At 55.5% G+C, this 19,870-nt stretch overlaps 1 protein-coding gene across 7 annotated transcripts in view; it reads left to right on the forward strand.

Annotated features, from left to right (window-relative positions):
- The first annotated feature begins 1,460 nt into the window (after window positions 1–1,460).
- FGFR1 (fibroblast growth factor receptor 1) overlaps window positions 1,461–19,870 on the forward strand; it is a 54,118-nt gene continuing 35,708 nt past the window's right edge. For 5 of the 7 annotated variants that reach the window (XM_062213609.1, XM_062213611.1, XM_062213612.1 and 2 more), the window contains exon 1: window positions 11,654–11,828. In XM_062213609.1, the coding sequence (XP_062069593.1) occupies window positions 11,738–11,828 (91 nt within the window). In that variant the 5' untranslated portion in view covers window positions 11,654–11,737. Of the gene's footprint in view, window positions 1,561–11,649; window positions 11,829–19,870 lie in introns of those variants that run through there. The other 2 variants (XM_062213615.1, XM_062213616.1) reach the window with 1 other exon arrangement.

The raw sequence follows: 19,870 nt of genomic DNA on the forward strand, positions 1-19,870 counted from the left end.
CAAAGGGAGTGTTGGCCTCTTTCCTGGGATTCCATAGACTCCTGGAGAGCGCTCTGGCCAAGCCCTGATGAACTTTCTTTGGTCATTGTTGAAGAGTTTATTTATTCATTTGAAAGGCAGAGTTACACAGAGAGAAGCAGAGACAGAGAGAGATGGATATCTTCCACCTGCTGGTTCACTCCCCAGGTGGCCATGGCAGGGCCACTCCCTCTGGGTGGCCCACGTGGATGGCTGGGGCCCCAGCGCTGGGGTCATCTTTCGGAGCATTCGCGGGGAGCTGGATCCGAAGCGGAGCAGCAGCCAGAACAGGAGCCGGTGGGCACAGGGCTCACTGCAGGATGCCGTAGGGGCGTACCCTGCTGCACCACAAGACCAGCTGGCTCTGATGACTTTTCAGACCAGACCCCGACACTCTTGGTTTCTGGAGACTTCCGGAAGCCAAGAACGGCCATGTAGGACCAGACGACCTAACTGGGGAAAGGCCTGGGGAGACGGGCGGCCTTCTCGTGAGTAAAGACAGTTTGTGTGTATCGAGCGCTCACAACGTGCCAGGCCCTCCCTCATTCCCCAGCGCGACTTGGAAAGCCATACCAGCCCCTTTTACGGATGGGAAAACCGAGATTTAGAGCGGGACGACCGTTTCTCCAAGTACAGGGTCAGACTGGAGGGCACCGCCACCGCGCAAACCCCCCCTGGGCCACAGCCCGTGCCCGGACCTCAGCCCCCGGCCGGCCTGGAACTCCGGCGCCCTCCCGGCGGCGCTCAGATGGAGGGGGGCGCCAGCGGCCGGGGGAGGCCGGACTGCAGGCGAGCGCAGGGCCGTGGCTCGGGAACTACAAGGCCCAGCAGGCAGCGGCAGGGGGAGGAGGAGGAGGAGGGACCAGCGCGGGTGGGAGTGAGAGAGCCCTCGCGCCCCGCCGGCGCACAGCGCTCCGAGCGCTCCAGCGGGCAGCGGGCGGCGGCGAGCGGGAGCCCCGGCGCCGGTCCAGCCGCAGCGCGCGGAGGAGCCCCGGGCTGTGCCGGGGACCGGCCGGCCACGTCCGGACGGGACCGAGACTCTGCCTAGCGCATTGCGGCGACCTCGCCTTCCCGGCCGCGAGCGCGCGCCGCAGCTGGAAAAGCAGCAGAGCCCGAGGACTTTTCTCTCCGGTCCGAGAGGCGCCCCGCAGAGCGCACCGTACCCGTGCTGCAGTCGGGCGCGCCGCGGCGCCAGGGTCTCTGCAGGGCCATGGAGCCCGGTCTGCAAGAGGCGTGAGGCGCCGCCGCTGGCTTCTTGGAGAGGGGGGCCGCAGGGTCTGGAGACCCGGGGCGGCGGACGGGAGCCCTCCCCCCGCCCCGCCTCCGGGGCACCAGCTTCGGCTCCATTGTTCCCGCCCGGGCTGGAGGCGCCGAGCACCGAGCGCCACCGGGAGTCGAGCGCCGGCCACTGGGTTCTCGCGACCCCGCCAGGACCTGAACGGAGCCCGGGGGGCGGCGGGCCGGAGCGGGGAGCGCGGGCAGCGGCCCGCCCGCAAAAGCCACGGCGGACTCTCCAGGGGCGGCACCGCAGCGCCAAGGGAGGTAAGAGCCGCGGCGCCCCCTGATCGCGGCTGGCTCGGCGTCCCGCGCGGCCCCCGACTCTGGAGCCTCTCGGCTGCGCACCTCGCTCGCCGCAGCGAGAGCGGGTCGGGCGCCTCCCTCCGCTCGCTACCCGCCCGCTCCACCCTCCGCGCCCTCCGCCGCGCTCTGCGCCCCTCTTCGGGCTCCCCTCCCGCCCCTCGGCGCGCGTCGCCCGCTGCGCCCCCTCCCCGCGCGCGTCCCGCCGCCCAACTTTTCCGCCAACTCGCGCTCGGGAGCTGGCGGGGCGGTGGCGGCGGCGGTGGGGGCTCCGCGGTGAGCCCGGGCGGGGACAGGCCGGGGCGAAGGCGTGGAGGCCCTCGCTTCCCCCGGACTGGGGAGGAGGGCGGGAGTGGGCAGCGCGATGGGGGCGCGCGCGCGCGCGCGGGGTGGGGGGAAGTTGTTACATTCCACTCCGTCTCCTTTTGGTCCGCTGGTGGGGATCCACCCCAATTCAGCAGGTAGCTTTTGGGCGGAACGTTTAAGAATCCGGGATTTTTCTAAGTCGATTTCCACCTCCGGGAAAAGTCTGGGGTCCGGGTTGGGGGGCATGGGGATGGGAAGGAAGTGGAGGGGATGGTTAGCTTCTTTGGGAATCGGTTTTAAGAAGGTGTCGTCACCGAGGGGCTGAATCAGCGTTAGCGGAGGGCGAGGGAGGCTTCCTCTTTCCAGAGGCGGTGATCCACTTGGACCTCGTTTAGGGTCTCGGGCTTGGGTCAGGAGAGGGCGCGCGGCCCTGGGCGGCGGCGGGGTCGGCCTGCTTTTGGGAGGTGTGGGGGAAGGGACGGGGTTTTGTCCGGTGCGGGTCGCCTACTACCGAGCGCGCTGCTCCTCCGGCCCAGCCCCCGCTGCCCTCGGCTCCGCGCGTCCCGAGGTGGGGGGTGGGGGAGAGGGGCCTGAACGCGCATTTGCAGAGGGATTCATTGACACCGTGGATGGGGCCCCCATTAAACACTCCATCCCCTAGGAGGCGGCCAGACACCTGGGGGCGGGGTGGGGGCGCTTGCTCGCTTCACCCTTCTGGACTCGAAAGCTGTCGGCCCCCCTGGGAAAACACTTCCACTCCGCCTCCCCCCTCCACCCCTTTCCCAAACGCCGCGGCCGCATCTGGTTCCATTTCACCCCACACGGGCACCCGGCAGCCGCATTATTACTGTGCCTCCTCCCCTCCCCCTGCTCAGACGAAAACTGGGATTCTTACGCTCTTCCCTGCCACACCTCTCCTGCACTCTGCCCGAGACTTGGAAGTGGGGGAGAGGGAAAAGTTACCCTGGATCCCAAGTTGCTGAGGATCCCATCGAGTGAATGCGTGCTCTGCGGTTAGCGTGGGTTCTGCAGAAAGTCCTCCATCTGGGGGCAGACGGGGCCAGGGTTGTAGGTGTGTGTGGGGGGTAGCGCTTGTGAATAGCTCTGGCCCCGAAAGAAGTTTCTGGAACCGGAGCATTGCCCTTTCTGGCCTTCCAGGAGCCCCCTGACTATCCCGTCCGAGCCCCCTTCCCAGCCTCGCTGGGGCGAGCCCGGCTGCAGCCGCCCAGGGCGCGCTTGTCCCGGTGCGTCCTCTTGGAGCGATCCGGGCTTCAGCAGCCCCCTCTCGGGAACGCGAGTGGGGCGTGTGACTCCTAAAAGACCGGCTACGGGGTTGCCAGTGGGTCTGGGTGGGGTGGGGTGGATCGGAGTGTGCAGTCGGTTTTTTGTGATGTTCCTGGAGCCCGGAGGAGTTGTGCGGGGTGGGGAGCGTTGGTCGCTCTTCTTCCCGGTCGCCTTCAAATTGAAAACACTTCTCCTGGCTTCCTTCTCTGGGCGGTAGTTTTGGAGGCCGTAATGAATTCGCACTTTCTCTAGACATGGTAATTATGTGACTGTTTCCTTCGCAGATGTGCCCTGCCCGCTGCACCTCCGGACCAGTGCTTTTTTTGGAATCCCGTCTAAATTGTACAACCTTAGCCTTGAGACCGTTTAGTAGAAAGTGGCCATTTTCCTCCCTCGGCCCAGGCTCGCGTTTCCTCTCTGAGGCTTGTTTAAGAGCTAAGTAGCAGGGCCCCGTGGGACGTGCCTTGGTCTGGCTAATTACCCCCACGCCCGGGTCTCTCCCTGCCTTGCAGTGGCCGGGGGGCTGGCAGGCTTCGCCATCGCCGTCTGCGCGCCCGGGCTGCCTCGCTAATGACTTGTTTACGTATCTACTCCCACCAGCCACCCCCAGTTGGTTGGGAGAAGCGCCAGGGTGTTTGGGGCCCAGCTCCAGCTGGGATGGTTGTGCATTGCATTGGTGCCCGGGCTCTCTTTGAAATAATCTGTTGCATTGACTCTTAGTCATAGCTGGGTGTCAGCTTTTTAATGAGGGTCGTGGATCCAGAGCCCCTGTAGGCTTTTATTTCACTGCCTGATTTTTCCATGCCGGGGGAGGGGGGGGGGACAGGTATTTTCACAATGGGATTTGAGCCAGAGTGAGCACCACTGCCTTGGGTTCCAAAGTAGACAAGTCTTTGAGAATCTGGCCCGGAAGGGTGTTGGAAGCTAACGCTAGGTGCCTTTTGCATAGGAAGTGAAGCAAAATCGCTTCTCGGCCTTTTGGCTAAGATCAAGTGTAGGAAGTGAAGCAAAAATCCCCCCCCCACACCCCGGGTAGAAGTGGAGAGGCAGCGTGGTAGATGCTGTCTTACCCACCCCAACTTTGGAAAGGGTTAGGGTGCACCCAGGTATCTCTCTTGTCTACTGTTGTTTCTGATGGACTCCGAGGGCAGGAAGATTGAATCCAGCCTTGGGCACCCAGGAAGATCCTTGGGTTTTGCTTTAGTGCAGTGCTTTTTGCTTGTTTTGGGGGTGTTGAACATTTATTTCCTCATGCTAGCTTGGGATCTTAGCAGGAAGCTCCTTTGGATGCTTTTTTTTTTTCTTGCCTCCATTTTTAAAGTCTCTTCCATCCAGATGGATGTCCGTGAAAGCGCGCCCCAGGAAAGCTGGAGCCTCTTGGCTTCTGGAGCAAAGGGACTCAGGATGGATTCCAGCGTCCTGTTCTGAAAGGGTCCTCCCGTCCCACAAGATGAGTTTAATTTCCTCTGGGGAAATTTGCCTTGCATCTGCCCTCCCCAGAGCTTTCTAGAGTCCAGCGGGGCGGCAGGCGCTGCTGGGAGCCCAGATGCAGAGATTTCTGGTGTTTGCACAGAGGATTTAAGACCAGACGTGGCCTGGCACGTTTGCATCTACCCTGCACAGAGGCTGCTCACCACAGCTGCCCCTCGTCCCCCACCTAGGGAGAGAGCATTCACCGCGGTGACCCCCTCTTATCAGTGTGGCGATGGTTCACTAGCACAGGGCGCTCCAGAAGTTGGAATGTGCAGAATAGTTCGTAAATCCATGCCTGCAAGGGGTCTCCAAAAAATCCATGGAAACTATGTGTTGGGTGGATTTCAAACATTTTTAGTAGCAAAATGTATCTCTTAATCCCATTGCTCCACAAATTTTTTTTTTTTTGAAGTACCTTCATATATCCTGTCTTCCATAGCAAACTTTCCTAGACGATGTGGAGCAATTAAGGTTTACTTGTTCCTAATTTTTGGGGTATACTTATTAGTTCAAGGACATCTGGACACTTTTTATGGAGACTCAAAATAAACAGTTACCATTTTCCCTTGGACCAGCTAAAATTTTGCAAGCTGAGCTTCGGGACTGTTTTCAAATGTTGATTAAGTGCTTGCCCTGCCCTGTTAGCGTTAAGTAGAGAGAGCCCTTTTGGGAAGAGTGATGATAAGAAGTCAGCCTTACCCCTAGCTAGAGGGGTTTATGTTTTGGTGCTGTTTCCTCAATTCTGAGGAATCAGAATGGCTTGAACATTTCCCATAGGTATTCATTGGAAAACAGTGTGGCTGGCAAACGGACTGGCTATTGATTTTCTGTGGTGTCCTCAATCTGCTTTCTGGAAGACTCTCTCAGTTTTTTTTATCAATCAGCATCTTTTTCTTTCATTCATCTATGTATCTGCTTAACAAATAGGCCGGCATCTGCTCTGTACACCCTATGTGCTAGGAAAGGTTTATTTATGTATTTGAAATGCAGAGTGACAGAGGGAGGGAGGGAGATCTTGCATCTGCTGGTTCACTCCTCAAACAGCTGCAACAGCCAGGGCTGGGCCAGGCCAAAGCCAAGAGCCCAGGACATGGGTGGCAGGGACTCACATACTTGGATCATCTTCCGCTGTTAGCTGTTAGCTGGGAGCTGGGTTGGAAGCTGAGCAGCCCGCACTGGAGCCGGCACCCCACATGGAATGCTTGTGTCCCAGGCGTCAGCCTAACTCACTGTGTCACAGCGCTGGCCCCCATGCTGAGGGTGTCTGCGGAAGGTGGGTAGACACAGATCCTGCTCAGAAGCAGCGTGGGGAGAGAGCTGGGAACGTAAATAGCAATCATATAAGACGATGTAAACACTGCAAGAGAGAGGCTGCTTATGTGTTTTGGAAATTCTGAAGAATGAGGTCCTTCATCTTGAAGGCTCAAGAAAAGACTTAGGGAAAGAGCTAGTTTCTCAAGACCGGGCTCAGAGGATGGGGAAGACTTGCCCCATTGCAGAGGGAAGGAGGGAAGGCTTGGTGGTGCCCCAAGCTGTGCTGTCCCATGGAAACAGGACATGAGACACAAGTAAGTTTAGATTTTTTTTTTTCTTAAAGGGCAAGACAGTTTTTGTTTGTTTGTTGTTTAAGATTTTATTTGAAAGGTAGTTACGGAGAGAGAAAAGAGCTTCCATTTGCTGGATCATTGCCCAAATGGCTGCCCCAGCCGGGGCTGGGCCAGGCTGAAGCCAGGAGCCTGGAACTCTGTCTGCATGTTGCATGTGGAAGGCAGGGCTCCAGGCATTTGGGCCATTTTCTGCTGCTTTCCCAGGTCATTAGCAGGGGACTGGATCGCAAGTGGAGCAGCTGGGATTCATATGGGGTGCTGACATGGCGGTCAGTTTAACATACACGACGGCAACACTGGGGCGCCCTTCCCCCCATAATCTTAGATGTTCTAGTAGCCGCATTTGAAACAAAGTAAAAAGAAATGGGTGAAACTAATTTTTACTAGATTTTAATTATATGCTTGATGTAACCCAATATATCCTAAATATTGCCACCTGAACATGTGTTTGTAGGATATTCTTTTTAAACATTTTGTGTGTGTGTGTATATATATATATATATATTTTGACAGGCAGAGTGGACAGTGAGAGAGAGAGAGAAAGGTCTTCCTTTGCCGTTGGTTCAACCTCCAATGGCTGCCGCGGCCGGTGTGCTGCGGCAGGCACACCGCGCTGATCCGAAGGCAGGAGCCAGGTGCTTCTGGTCTCCCATGCGGGTGCAGGGCCCAAGCACTTGGGCCATCCTCCACTGCCTTCCCGGGCCACAGCAGAGAGCTGGCCTGGAAGAGGGGCAACCGGGACAGAATCCGGCGCCCCAACCGGGACTAGAACCCGGTGTGCCGGTGCCACAAGGCGGAGGATTAGCCTATTGAGCCACGGTGCCGGCCTAAATTTTGTATATTTTTGAAAGGCACAGTTACAGAGAGCGAGAGAATCTTCCATCGGCTGATTTAACCCCCCAAGTGTCTGCAACAATGGCCAGGGCCAAGACAGACTGAAGCCAGGAGCTTCTTCATGGTCTCCCATGTGGGTGCAGGGGCCCAAGCACTTGGGCTGACCTCCACTGCTTTCCCAGGTGCATTAGCAGGGAGCTGGATCAGAAGTGGAGCAGCTGGGTCTCGAACTGGCATCTATGTGGAATACAGGCTTTGCAGGTGGTGGCTTTACCTGCTGTGCTACAGTGCTGGTCCTTGTAGGATACTTGATGCTCTGTTTTTTTTCAGGATCTGATGTGTATTCTTCACTTAGAGCACATGCCAGGGCTGGGCAGCCACATGTGGATAGGGACCACTATGTTTAGCTAGGTTGGAAGTGTAGGGTATGAAGGTGGAGAGTGAGAAATACCTTTGGAGAAGCAGGAAGTTCAGGTCCTCTCCTAAGAGAGCTATCAAGAAGTGACTCAAAGGACAATGTTTGCAATTCCTAGGGTTTGAATAGCAGGCGCCTACACCAGGTCTCATGCTTATAACCCCTGGTGATACAGGCAGGGCAAACACTTTTGCCTCCAAGGCTTAGGCTAAGCGACTGTAGAAGGCAGATTCCCTTGTGACTTTATCTAGTGAACAGAAGGAAAAAGAGTTGGCCACCAGCTCACCTGCTAGTTCTCCTTACATCACTTTTTTTTTTTTTTTTTGACAGGCAGAGTGGACAGTGAGAGAGAGAGACAGAGAGAAAGGTCTTCCTTTGCCGTTGGTTCACCCTCCAATGGCCGCCGCGGTAGCGCGCTGCGGCCGGCGCACCACGCTGTTCCGATGGCAGGAGCCAGGTGCTTCTCCTGGTCTCCCATGGGGTGCAGAGCCCAAACACTTGGGCCATCCTCCACTGCACTCCCTGGCCACAGCAGAGAGCTGGCCTGGAAGAGGGGCAACCGGGACAGGATCGGTGCCCCGACCGGGACTAGAACCCGGTGTGCCGGCGCCGTAAGGCGGAGGATTAGCCTAGTGAGCCACGGCGCCGGCCCTTACATCACTTTTTGATGGATCTGATGTTCATAGGATCTGTGCTCTTAGAACCTGGGGGCGTTGCGGGGTCACAGGAGCTGGCCACCACTTCCTCACCAGAGGCTCTCCTGTCTTAGGTTGAATTCCTACTCTGGAAGGGAGGCAGCAGGCACATCCACCCGCGCTGCCCGTTTAGCTCCTCCTATGTGGGAGAAGAGATGCCGCGTTCCCTTCCCCGTTTCACGCCACGCCAAGGACCTCCCTCCCACCCAGGAGGGTTGAGCCTGATATTGGAGAGCCGGGGAGAAGGGGCAGCCAGCTGCAGGGTCTCCGCGGAAGCTGCTGTGTGCACCTGTGAGGCTGCAGGTCACATCTGTCAGGGAGTGAAGGAAGGAGGCTGTTCCTGAGGGATTTCAAGAATTCATTAATTAGTAGAAGGTGAAAAAGGTGAGAGGAAGGAGGAGGCGGCAGACTGGTTTGTGTCACTGCAGGTGTGTGGAGTGGGGTGTGTGCCACGCACCCTCTCACTGCAGGAGCTGGTGCCAGGAGGCCACGGTTTCTTGCACCATCCTTGTCTTTATGGCTGTGAAACCTGAGACTCAGAGGGGTAGGAGAGGAAGAGATTTTTGCATCTTTGTTTTGGAATGAGCAGGGGGAGGAAGCTGCTAGTGTGCCTGCAGCCAGCCCACACCTGTGAGAAAGGCAGGCTTTCAGGAGACAGAGTGAGTGAGTGAGTGGCCTTGGCAGCTGCCAGTCTGTCACAGTCACAGCCAAGCTTAATCATCTCAAGGTGATACCACCCTTTTCCCAGGATGCTGAATTTCCATTCTCTGCGGGGTCATCTTGGGAATCAGGTGTTCTTAGCCTGTCCGGGTGACAGGCAGGCATCAGTGTGGTGTATCGTTGGGATGTCAGTAAGATGTGAGTTGTGGATTTACAGATGTTGTCATACAAAGTTTCATTTTTAAAAGATTTTATTTGAAAGACAGAATGAGGGAGACAGATGGCTGCACTGCTCAGCTGGGGCTGGGCCAAGGCCAAAGCCAAGAGCCCAGAACTCCATCCGGGTCTCTGAACACATGGGCCATCTTCCGCTGCTTTTCCAGGTGCATCAGCAGGGAGCTGGACTAGCTGAGTGGCTCAGACTACAACAAGGGATGCTGCTGTTGCAAGCAGTAGCTTAACCAGCTGTGCCACAATGGCAACCCCTAGGCAAGCGTTGTTTCTATCCCAGGCCCAGGTCGGAGCCTCTTCTTATATCCTGATAAACCTTATGTGAGGTGCTTTTGAGGGTCCTTCTTTCTGAAGGAATCAAGCCTCTTTCATCTACTTTTGTTTTTAAAGATATGGGATCCCCATTAGAGACCACGAGTTTGTACCAGACTGAGCTAATTATCCTGGTTTGATTGTCTCCACCCTGTCCTCTTAACCTCTGAAAACCTGGGTGATAAGAGGCCTGGCGTTTGTCCTTAGGCAAAGTTCTTAACCTCTTTGTGTCTGGATTTCTCCATTGCTTAAAGGGAACTGATTCCTTTCCCCCCTAAATTTATAGTGAGGAATGAATGAAGTTGTATGGTTATAAATTAATTGTACCCAGTGCAGGCTTGGCCCATGGTAGCTATGCAGTTAACACTTATTTCCCTCCCTGGTCAGTACTTGGGGAACTATGGGTTAAGCCATGCCTGCATCTTCTGCATCCCAAATGAGCCCTGTTTCCAGTTCCGGCTGCTCCGCTTCCAATCCACCTCCCTGCTAATGTACTTGGCAGGGCAGCAGAGGATGTGGCCCAAGTGCTTGGGCCCCTGTATCCATGGGGTATACATGGGAGACCCAGATGGAGATCCAGGCTCCTGGCTTAGTCCTGGCCCAGCAGTTTGGAGAGTGAACCAGCAGATGGGAGATCTCCCTCTCTCCTTCCTTCTCTCTCTCTTTCCCTCTCTCTGTGTGTGTGTGTGTGTGTGTGTCACTTTGCCTCTCAAATAAGTACTCTAAAAAATATTTTCCTTTTTTCTCTTCCTACACTTTGGAAGATGGAAGAATTGTTTGCTCATCTTCTGATATGCAATTTTTAAGCATTCTATCGAGCTACATGGAGCTAGTGGTGGTGTCTGTGGATCTTGCTGGCCGAGGGCACCTGAACGAAGCCAAGAATTCGGGGGTTTTCTGCCAGCGGGAACTGACTCACTGGAGAGGGGGCCCTGCCTGGCTCCGGGGGAGGCGGGGCTGGAGTGCCACATTAGGGCATGTTCCGGGGAGTGGATTCTCTGAATAACTTGGATGGTTCCCTGGAGCATTTAGGACAAAAGCCACCTGGAAGCCAGAGATGGGCACCCCCACACTTGAGATCTCATCACTTGGTCAAGTTGAACAGCAACTTGAGAGTTTAGGGAATGGTTTTGCATTCTGCTCTAGACCTGGAGGAGGGGCCAGGGCTGCTCTTCCCTTAGAATCTGTCCTGGAGAGCCCTGCAGGCTGCAGCCAGCCCTGCCCCCACCCTGGCTCCTGGACTCCTTTCCTGGGGACGCCAGCTTCACCCCTTGCTTCCTGCAGCTGGTGAGGGATGTGTTCTCAGTGGGGATCTGTTGGAGCTAGAGTGCCAGTGCAGGCGGAAGAAAACCCTGGAGGCGATTTTTTTTTTTCAACTTCCCTCACTGCACTGGTCCAGAGAGGTACAGCATCTTAGTAACCTATTCCTGTGACTAACTAGTTGTTCCTGCACTTCGCTCCCTTTTCCTAGTCCTTGGCTCTTTCCCCAGTTTTTCATCTCCTTTTCTCACTCGAGGGATTGGTTTGCCCTGGGCGGGGTGACGTCTTAAGGGGCGAGCATCATCAACACATTGAAGTCTTCTGCAATTGCAATACCAGACTTGTGAATCCTGGCTCCCAAGCTATTTGGAACTTTTTGTTTTTTAAAGTAATTATTTACGTTTGAAGGAGTTACAGAAAGAGAGAGAGAGAGAGAGAGAGAGAGAGAGAGAGAGAGAGAGGTCTTCCATCCGCTGGTTCACTCCCCAGCTGGCCACAATGGCCAGAGCTAGGCCAGATGGAAACCAGGATCCAGGAGATTCATGCTGGGTCTTCCATGTGGGTGCAAGGGCCCCAACATTTGGGCCATCTTCTGGTTGCTTTCCCAGGTGCGTTAGCAGGGAGCTGGATTGGAAGTAGAGCGGCCAGGTCTTGAACCGGTGCCCATCTGGGATGCCAGTGTCGCAGGCGGCAGCTTAACCTGCTATGCCACAGTGTTGGCCCCTGTTGTGGGCATTTGGGGAATGAACCAGCAGATGGAAAATCTCTATCCCTCTGTGTTTCAAATAATAAATAAATAAATCTTAAAAAGCACCCCCCTTCCCCGTCTAATTAAGATCACAGTTCTTGCTTGTGCTTTAATTAAGGAGTTGTCCCTCTCTACCGGGTGGCCGTGCGACCTGCTTTACTGCTCTCTCTCCTTGCCCTCTCCCCCAGCCCAACCCTCCTAACATCTTGCTCTCCTCTTGCCCTGCAGAGTGAGCTTGAGACAACGGATCGAGCTCCAGGCGGAGTATCCATGGAGATGTGGAGCCTTGTCACCAATCTCTAAGTGCAGAACTGGGATGTGGAGCTGGAAGTGTCTCCTCTTCTGGGCTGTGCTGGTCACAGCCACGCTCTGTACTGCCAGGCCAGCGCCCACCTTGCCTGAACAAGGTAAGGCACAGGCGGAAGGTCTGCCCACTCCAGGGGGCCTTGGGACCAGGGTGGGCTGGCAACAGGTGATGGGGCTGACCCAAGAAGGCTGCAGCGGAGAGCTCTCTTCTCTTAGGAGAGACTCAGGAGGTGCTAGGGCTGGTTGTGCCCTGATTGTAAGTGTAACCAACTCCCATCAGATGCTGGGGTCCCAGGGCTGGTGTGGCATTCATTTTCCAGGGGTGATGGAGTTGGGGAAGGACGTCCAGGGGACTCTGGAACCAGCTCCTGAGCCTCCATGATGTGTAGAAATAGGACTGGGTGCTGTCAGGCAAGTGAGTGGCCTGTGAATTGTGTTTAGAACTTGGGTTGGATGATGGGGGACTTTGTAGGAGGTGAGGGCTTGATAAAGACCTGGTTTCCACAAAGTTGTTTGGAAGACACATCCTCTATGCAGGGGGCAGCCGTGGCCTCCCTTGGCGCTGTTTTAGAAGCTCTGTTTGGGGGGCTGCTGAGCAGCTGGCTCTGGATATGACCTGTCTTAGGGATTTCGGAGAGATTGAGAACCAGGAAACGTGGCAGGACACGGAGGTCTACGGCATGTTGGACATTCCGAGAGGTTTTCATGAACAGGCAGGACCCGCTCACTGCTTGTGGGATTTGCTTGAGTTGTGGAAATGCTTCATGGAGATTGCAAGCCCTGTGTGCTTGGTGGCATTTGAGGGACTTTGAGAACTCATGTGTTTGGGCATTCCTGCTGCCCAGGGATAGTGTGGCTTGTGACTCGGTGCCCGGTCACATAGAGAAAGTTGGCAGGCAGTGGGATGGGGCTGTGGTTACAGGACCATCAGTCAAGGTTGTCAGGGGCCTGTGCGATGGGTGAAAATGTGTTCAGTTGCTTGGTGGCGGCAAAGGAGCAGGGAAGCTTGTGAGACTTTTCTAGAAGGTGCTGTGGCTGGAGTGGGCGTGGTCATGTTGCATTTGGGGACCGCAGGCAAGAGCTGAGCCAGAACATGCTGGAGACCCAGAGCGGGAGAGACAGGGACGGAGAAAAGTAAATGCAAGGTCAGTCTGAGATGGTGTGGAAGGACGTGTAGCAGCTTGGGAAGGGATAGGAGGAGTCATCCAGGCTGAACAGTGTGAGTGAGGGTGCAGAGAGAGGCAGGATGTCAGAGGTGTAGGCAGAACGGAGGACCTGGGAAACAGTAATCTGGTTAGCGTAATGCCTCACTGAAGAAACCGTACGTGCATGGGTAGATGCTGGGAAGCCTACAATGTTCTTTTTTTTTTTTTTTTTTTTTTTTTTGACAGGCAGAGTGGATAGTGTGAGAGACAGAGAGAAAGGTCTTCCTTTTTGCCGTTGGTTCACCCTCCAATGGCCGCCGCGGTAGGCGCGCTGTGGCCGGTGCACCACGCTGATCCAATGGCAGGAGCCAGCTGCTTCTCCTGGTCTCCCATGGGGTGCAGGGCCCAAGCACTTGGGCCATCCTCCACTGCACTCCCTGGCCACAGCAGAGAGCTGGCCTGGAAGAGGGGCAACCGGGACAGAATCCGGCGCCCCGACCAGGACTAGAACCCGGTGTGCTGGCGCCGTAAGGCGGAGGATTAGCCTGTTAAGCCACGGCGCTGGCCGCCTACAATGTTCTAAGCAGGGACATGAGCCAACTCTCAGGAAATGAATTTGGTGAGAGGAGGGACCTGGCCAGGTGGACCTGCTCTTGCAGCCTGCTGTATCACGTGTTAGCTGTGGTACTCATCTCGATGGATTACTCAGACGTAGCAGGCCTCGGTTTGCTCAGCTATAAAATGGGAATGCTAATGAAGGATTAACGGAGAGAGCGTTTACAAAACTACTTCCAAAAGTCTGTAGCAGGTGAGTATTTAACCTAACAGTTAAGCTACCGGATCAGAGGCACCTGAGTTTGATTGACTGCTCTACCTCTGACCCCAGCTTCCTGCTAACACAGACCCCAGAAGCAGCAGGTTGTGATGGCTGAAGTCACCCACATGGGAGAGAGACCTGCACTGAGTGTCTGGCTGCTTTCCTCAGCTCTGGGTCATTGTGGGCATTTGGGGAGTGAACCAGTGGACGGGAAAACGAGCATACATAGCTCACTCTCTCTCTCTCTCTCTCTCCCCCTCCCCCCCCGCCCCTCCCCTTTCTCCTCATCCCTATCTGTTCCTCCCTTTTCCCACCCCCTCCCTTCTTTCCATCTCTTTGCTTTGTTTTTTTAATTGTTTTTAAAGTTGTTGGAAACAGAATTAAAAATATTTATTTTGTTGCAAAATATTTTGAAATTCATGTGTGGTATTTTCATGATACACATTTTCCACGAATTTTTTGAAGACTCTCATATGCATGGATTTCAGATTGTTGTGCACCAAAATAAACTTACTTAATTTCATTTCCAGAGAATTTTTTTAAAAGATTTATTGATTTATTAGAAAGGCAGAGTGAAAGAGAGAGAAAGAGGGAGAGAGATCTTCCATCCATCGGTTCACTCCCCAAATGCCCGCAATAGCCAGCCAGGAACCTAAAATTCTGTGTAGGTTTCCCACATGGGAGGCAGGGACCTAAGTACTTGGACCATCATCTGCTGGTTCCCTGGCACATTAGCAGGGAGCTGTATTGGAAGCCGAGTAGCTGGGACTCGAACCAGGCACTCTGGCATCCTCAGGGTTGCCTGTGTCCCAAGCTGGCAGTTTCCCCCCATGCACCCCAACAACACTGCCCCACCTGCAGACTTTTGGAAGTGCCCACGTGTTTGTGAGATGCCAGCAGTTACGGCAGCTCTGCCACCCCTGTCAGAAAGATGGGTTAGACGTTAGTTCTGAATGTCTAGAGGTGAGGTTAGGAACCTTGGGTGGGGGCTGTGAGACTATACAGGCAAGAAAAAAATAGCAAAGACTCTAGAAATAGAATGTGTGGGGTTAAGTAGGTGGGATGTGACAAGTGACAGAGACAAGAGTGAGTGGGCGTGAGTCAGGGTGTGAGGCTTGCAGGAAGTAGAAGAGATTTGGATCAGCCACCGTGCAGTCACAAGTGAATTCAAGAACACGCAGGGCTTGGGCGAGGTTTTGAGAATGTGAATGATGGAACCTAAAGCGCCATAACCTAAAACACTTTTTATTTATTTTTTAAAGATGTATTTGTTTATTTGAAAGGTAGAGTTACACGGAGAGAGGGAGAGACAGAGAATCTTGCATCTGCTGGTTCAGTCCCCAAATGGCCGCAATGGCCAGGGCTGGGCCAGGAACCAGGAGCTTCCTCCGAGTCTCCCACGCAGGTGCAGGGGCCCACGCACTTGGGCCATCTTCTACTGCTTTCCCAGGTGCATAAGTAGGGAACTGAATCAGAAATGGAGGATCCGGGACTCGAACCAGTGCCACATGGGGTGGTAACCTGCCACAACCGGCCCCAACACTTTCTTTTTAAAAGAAAAACTCAACCTTCTCCTAACAAACTCTTTGCAGCCCAGGTTCAGAGGGTGGAGGCAGAAAACAAAACTGAGTGTCAGGGCTGAGCACTTCCCAGCAGGAAGGGGGCTGTCCCAGGGTGGAACATAACGGAGTCCAGTGGGCAGGAGTAGAGGAGGGTCAGTGAAGCTGCTGGCTGTGGGTCCAGCCTGGGGAAGGACCCAGAGGTGGGGACGGAGAGTGGGGCCGGGGCTGAAGGTCAGTCAGAGTTAACAGAGAGAAGTCTCCCATCCGCTGGTTCACTTCCCAGATGGCTGCAGTGGCCGGGGGCTGAGCCACGCGAAGCTGGGAGCCAGGAGCTTCTTCCAGGTCTCCCATAAGGGTATCTGTACCCTTAGACTGTCTTCTACTGCTTTTCCCAAGTGCATTAGTTGGGAAGTGGCTCAGAAGTGAAGCATCCAGGACTTGAACCGGCGCCCATATGGGATGCTGGCACTGCAGGCTGGGGCTTTAACCTGCTGCGCCACAGTGCCAGCCCCTCTAGCTTACTTCTAACACCTAGAAAAGAATTCCGTATCTGTTCAGTACCGAGCACCTTTTTGCTCTGAGTATTTGCCATCTGCAGTTGGCCGAATCTGTGGGTGGAGAGTGGTACTGTGCTGGCTCTGTGGACAGGAGGGAGGTAGGGCAGGGAGGCAAGGACTGCCCGGGGCTTGTGCAGCAGGGAAGCCTGGAGTCAGATTGCCATTTTAAAAACCAGCTTCATTGAAGTAGAATTTACTTATTTTTTTTGTTTTGTTTTAAAACTTTTATTTCAAGAGGAAGAGACCACCCATCTGCCAGCTCAGCCCCCAAAGGCCCGTTAATGTCCAGAAGGCCAAAGCCAGGAGGCAGGAGTTCAGTCCTGGGGGTCTCCAGGTGGGTGGGGGGGCAGCATTGGCAGCGGGGGTGGGACGGAGAACTCAGCAGGGACTTGAACCCAGGCACTCCAGAGGTGATTTAACGACTGCCCCAAAGGCCCACGCAGGTGACTTCATAAAGTGATTATTCAGAAATTTCCTCGGTTATTCAAACCTTCAGCTGTCTGCTGACCGCTCTTGGCATTGTCAACGCCCCCTCCCCCAGTCGCCTCTGGCCTCCAATGGGACCAGAACAGATCCCTGTGGCTCTGAAGCTCCCTTCATCAGGCCCCAGTCCATGCTTAGCTTGTGGTTCCTGTGCCCACTCTGGCTGCATGTCCGTTCCACTCAAAGATTCCAGGGGGTGGCTGGCCAGGTTGGATTCCCTTCTCCTACTTCTCCCACCACCCCAAGCTTCCTGGTTCTGCAACAGAACCACTGGGACAAGGCTGGGGTTCCCTGTGTAGGTTTGGGGCTAGGACTGCTGGCAACTTTGCAAAGTTCACGTCCAAAGCACTGTTGCTGAGCCACGCTCCCAGGACCTCGGAAAACCCCTTTGGGTTATTATGACCTCCACAGCAGGGTAGGCATACAGGCCTCGCTGCCCAGCCAGCACCAGATCTTGGGATTGCTGTCACTTTTTTTTTTAAAAAGATGTATGTATTTATTTTTATTTGAAAGTCGGAGTTAGAGAGAGGAGAGGCAGAGAGAGAGAGGGGTCTTTCTATCTACTGGTTCACTCCCCAGTTGGCCGCAATGGCTGGAGCTGCGCCGATCCGAAGCCAGGAGCCAGGAGCTTCTTCCAGGTCTCCCAAATGGGTGCAGGGGCCCAAGCATTTTGGCCATCTTCTGCTGTTTTTCCCAGACCATAGTAGAGAGCTGGATCAGAAGTGGAGTAAGCCGGGACTTGAACTGGCGCCCATATGGGATGCCGGCACTGCATGCAGTGGCTTTACCCGCTACACCACAGCGCCGGCCCCTGGGATTGCTTTCAACCCCTGCAGCCATCACAGACAGGGCCAGGAACCTGCGTCCCTCTTCCTCCCCAGTATTTGCTGCCAATCTGATCCGACCTGTGGAACTCCAGCCGCAGTGGCTGACGGCCTGCAAGCTCCAGAGGAAGTTGAGGTTGTTAGATATGATGTGCAGGGTGGCCAGGAGGGCTCGAGGAGAGCGTGGTCAGGATATCCTGGCAGCCTTCCTCGGCTGTGAAGGTGTAATTCATACATGTAAAATACCCAATTTGTTAAGTGTGCATTTTGATGCGTTTGGGTACCTGTCTATACTCCATGCAGCTACCACCTTAGTCAAGAGAGATAGCTATTGCCCCAGGCCCTTATCTGATGCCCCTGTGTAGTCAGCTGCCTTTGGCACAGAGCCCCGGATGCCACTGCCGTACTTCCAGTCACCATAGATGAGCTCCAGAATTTCATCTCATGCCATGACACCTTGTGTGCAGAGACCTAGGTCCCTGCTGTGAAATGGTACAGGAATTGCATATAACCTACCCCTATAACCCTATGGCTGGTGGGGTTGTCAGCGGCTTGGGCCGTTATTAATAAAACTGCCATGAACATTTGTGCGCAAGTTTTCCCTCGACTGACGTGGTTCGAATGCCGGGTGTACTTCTTAGCGATGTCGGCTTGCTGGAACGTTCCTGTCTGTGCATCTGCATGAACTGTATGGCGAATGAATGGGCAGGTGCTCGCCCGGTCCTTGTGTCACATGAGAATCTGAGAACCGTGCCTCTACGTAGCTGGTGAGCAGTCAGTGGAAGTTGTGTGTCCATTTTCCTGGGACCCAGCAGGACTTGGGTGGCAAAGCTTGGTGTCCCCATCTGAGAGTGTCACTTCAGCTTTGCGTCTTCCTCCCGTCCTGTCTCCTGCCACCCTCAGAGGCCCGCTGTGACCGTGAGGTCCGTGGGGACCTCTAAAGAACTATAAAGAACCTTACAGATGTCAAGTGTGGTCTTTACCCTGCTGGTTATTAAGTAATAATGCTGCTATTGTCCTCAACAAAAAAAAGTATAATCTGTGTATTAAAGGGTTTGTCGGAAAGTTGGAAAGGACGACGCAAAAGCCCTGCTCACACTGCGAGCCGGTCCCCACTAGAAAGACTTGGCCCGAGTTGTGTGCGCGCCTAGCCCCTCCCCCAGCTGCACGCAACCCTAGCCGCCGGCTGCAAAAGCTCCTGTGGGACCCGGTGGGGGCCTGGAGTTTCTGGCTGTCCTTGGAAAGTTGATTTAATAAGGGTTCCAGGAAAACCGGCCTCCCTCCTCCTCCTCCTCCTTCTCCTCCTCCTCCTACTTGCCCGCTCCTTCCCGGTTTGGGATTGTAGAGTGGGGGCTTGTTTCGGATCTGGCTCCGAGCAGGGAAGGGGGAGGTGTGTGGACAGACTTGCAGCAGGGCGGGGGGGCCCGAGAGGCGGAAGACCCCTTTAAAAAAGACGAGCCCCCAACTAGAAAGACATATTGAGCTTGAAGAGGATTGTGTCTGTATTTGAGTAGAACGTAGAGGGAAAGGCAAGTGGGTGAATCCAAAAACTGCTTGCAAGGTCACTTGGGGCAGTTGGGGGTGGGGTCCCGGCCCCTCCCTGCCTTTCAGCTCTCACGTGGGTTGAGGTCACCCCAGACGCGGTCTCCACGCTCAGAAACCTGCGACTCATCAGCGGTTTAATGGGCTGGGGTTTTACAGCTTCTCCCGACCCACCCAGATTCAGAGGCGTCTGGTGGCCGTCGTCGTCGTCACAGGGGAGGAGAGGGTACAGTTAATGGAAAAGCTGCACGTTTCCACTGCTGGCTGCAAGCCCCGTGGACGCTGTGCGCGCACCACAAAGTGCGGCTTTGTCTCTGGTCTGCAGAAACCTGTGCCTGTGGGGGAGAGGCTCCGAGTGGTTGCAGCCCTGGAAGCCCCACCCCAGCGCACCCTGCAGCCCACCTGTGGCCCTCGGGGCTACAGCTGAAGGAGCTCGGTACTAGAGGGGTCCTACTGCTAGACATGGCGTGATCCCGCCTGCTGTGGCTGGGCCGCCCTGAAATGCCCCCACACAACGTCTTGTGTGCAAAGAAACCGCTGACGTCCCACTCCCAGGGATGGTAAGAGGAGTGGCTTTACCTAGACGAGGGGAATTGCCTGGAGCAAAAGGTGACGGGGCTTGCACAGCCCCACAGCCTCTCCCCAAGAGAGAGGTGGTTCCCTGGGAGCTGGGGGCGGGGGCGGCGTGGTGGGCGGGGCGTGCGGGAGAATGTGAGGACGCTCACGTGTCTGCTGACCGAGCGCTGGGGCAACTGCTGCAGAGCCGCTCCAGGGCTGTGTTCTTGGCTCTGGCTGCTGCATTGCTGCGCCATTAGCTTCACTGATTTTCCACTCCTGCTTTGCCAACCCGCTCCCCGAAGTCAGGGAGGAGGGCTTTCTCAGAGCAGAACAAACGGCTGTCCAGAGGGCTTGCTGCGGGAGGGGCGGGGGAGGGGGCCCACACGAGGGAGCGGGGCGGGGGTGGGGGGTCGTGGAGCCTGCGAGGAGCCTGCGTCTCCGGCATCCCAGGCATGGATGGGTGTCTGCCCTCGGTCGGGCAGAGTGTGAGTGACGGCTTGTGTCTGGGGCAGTGATGGATGGCCCCGGGGAGAAGTGAGTTCTGGGGAGTCATTAACCGGGAGGGCGAGGGTCAGGGGTCAGAGGGCCTGACCAACAGCTGCGCCCTGTTTTTGCAACGCCGCTTTCCTCTGGGGCCGCTGGGGGCTCCGGCTCA

This window comes from Lepus europaeus, chromosome 16 (assembly GCF_033115175.1).
Source record: "Lepus europaeus isolate LE1 chromosome 16, mLepTim1.pri, whole genome shotgun sequence".
Classification (NCBI taxonomy): domain Eukaryota; kingdom Metazoa; phylum Chordata; class Mammalia; order Lagomorpha; family Leporidae; genus Lepus; species Lepus europaeus.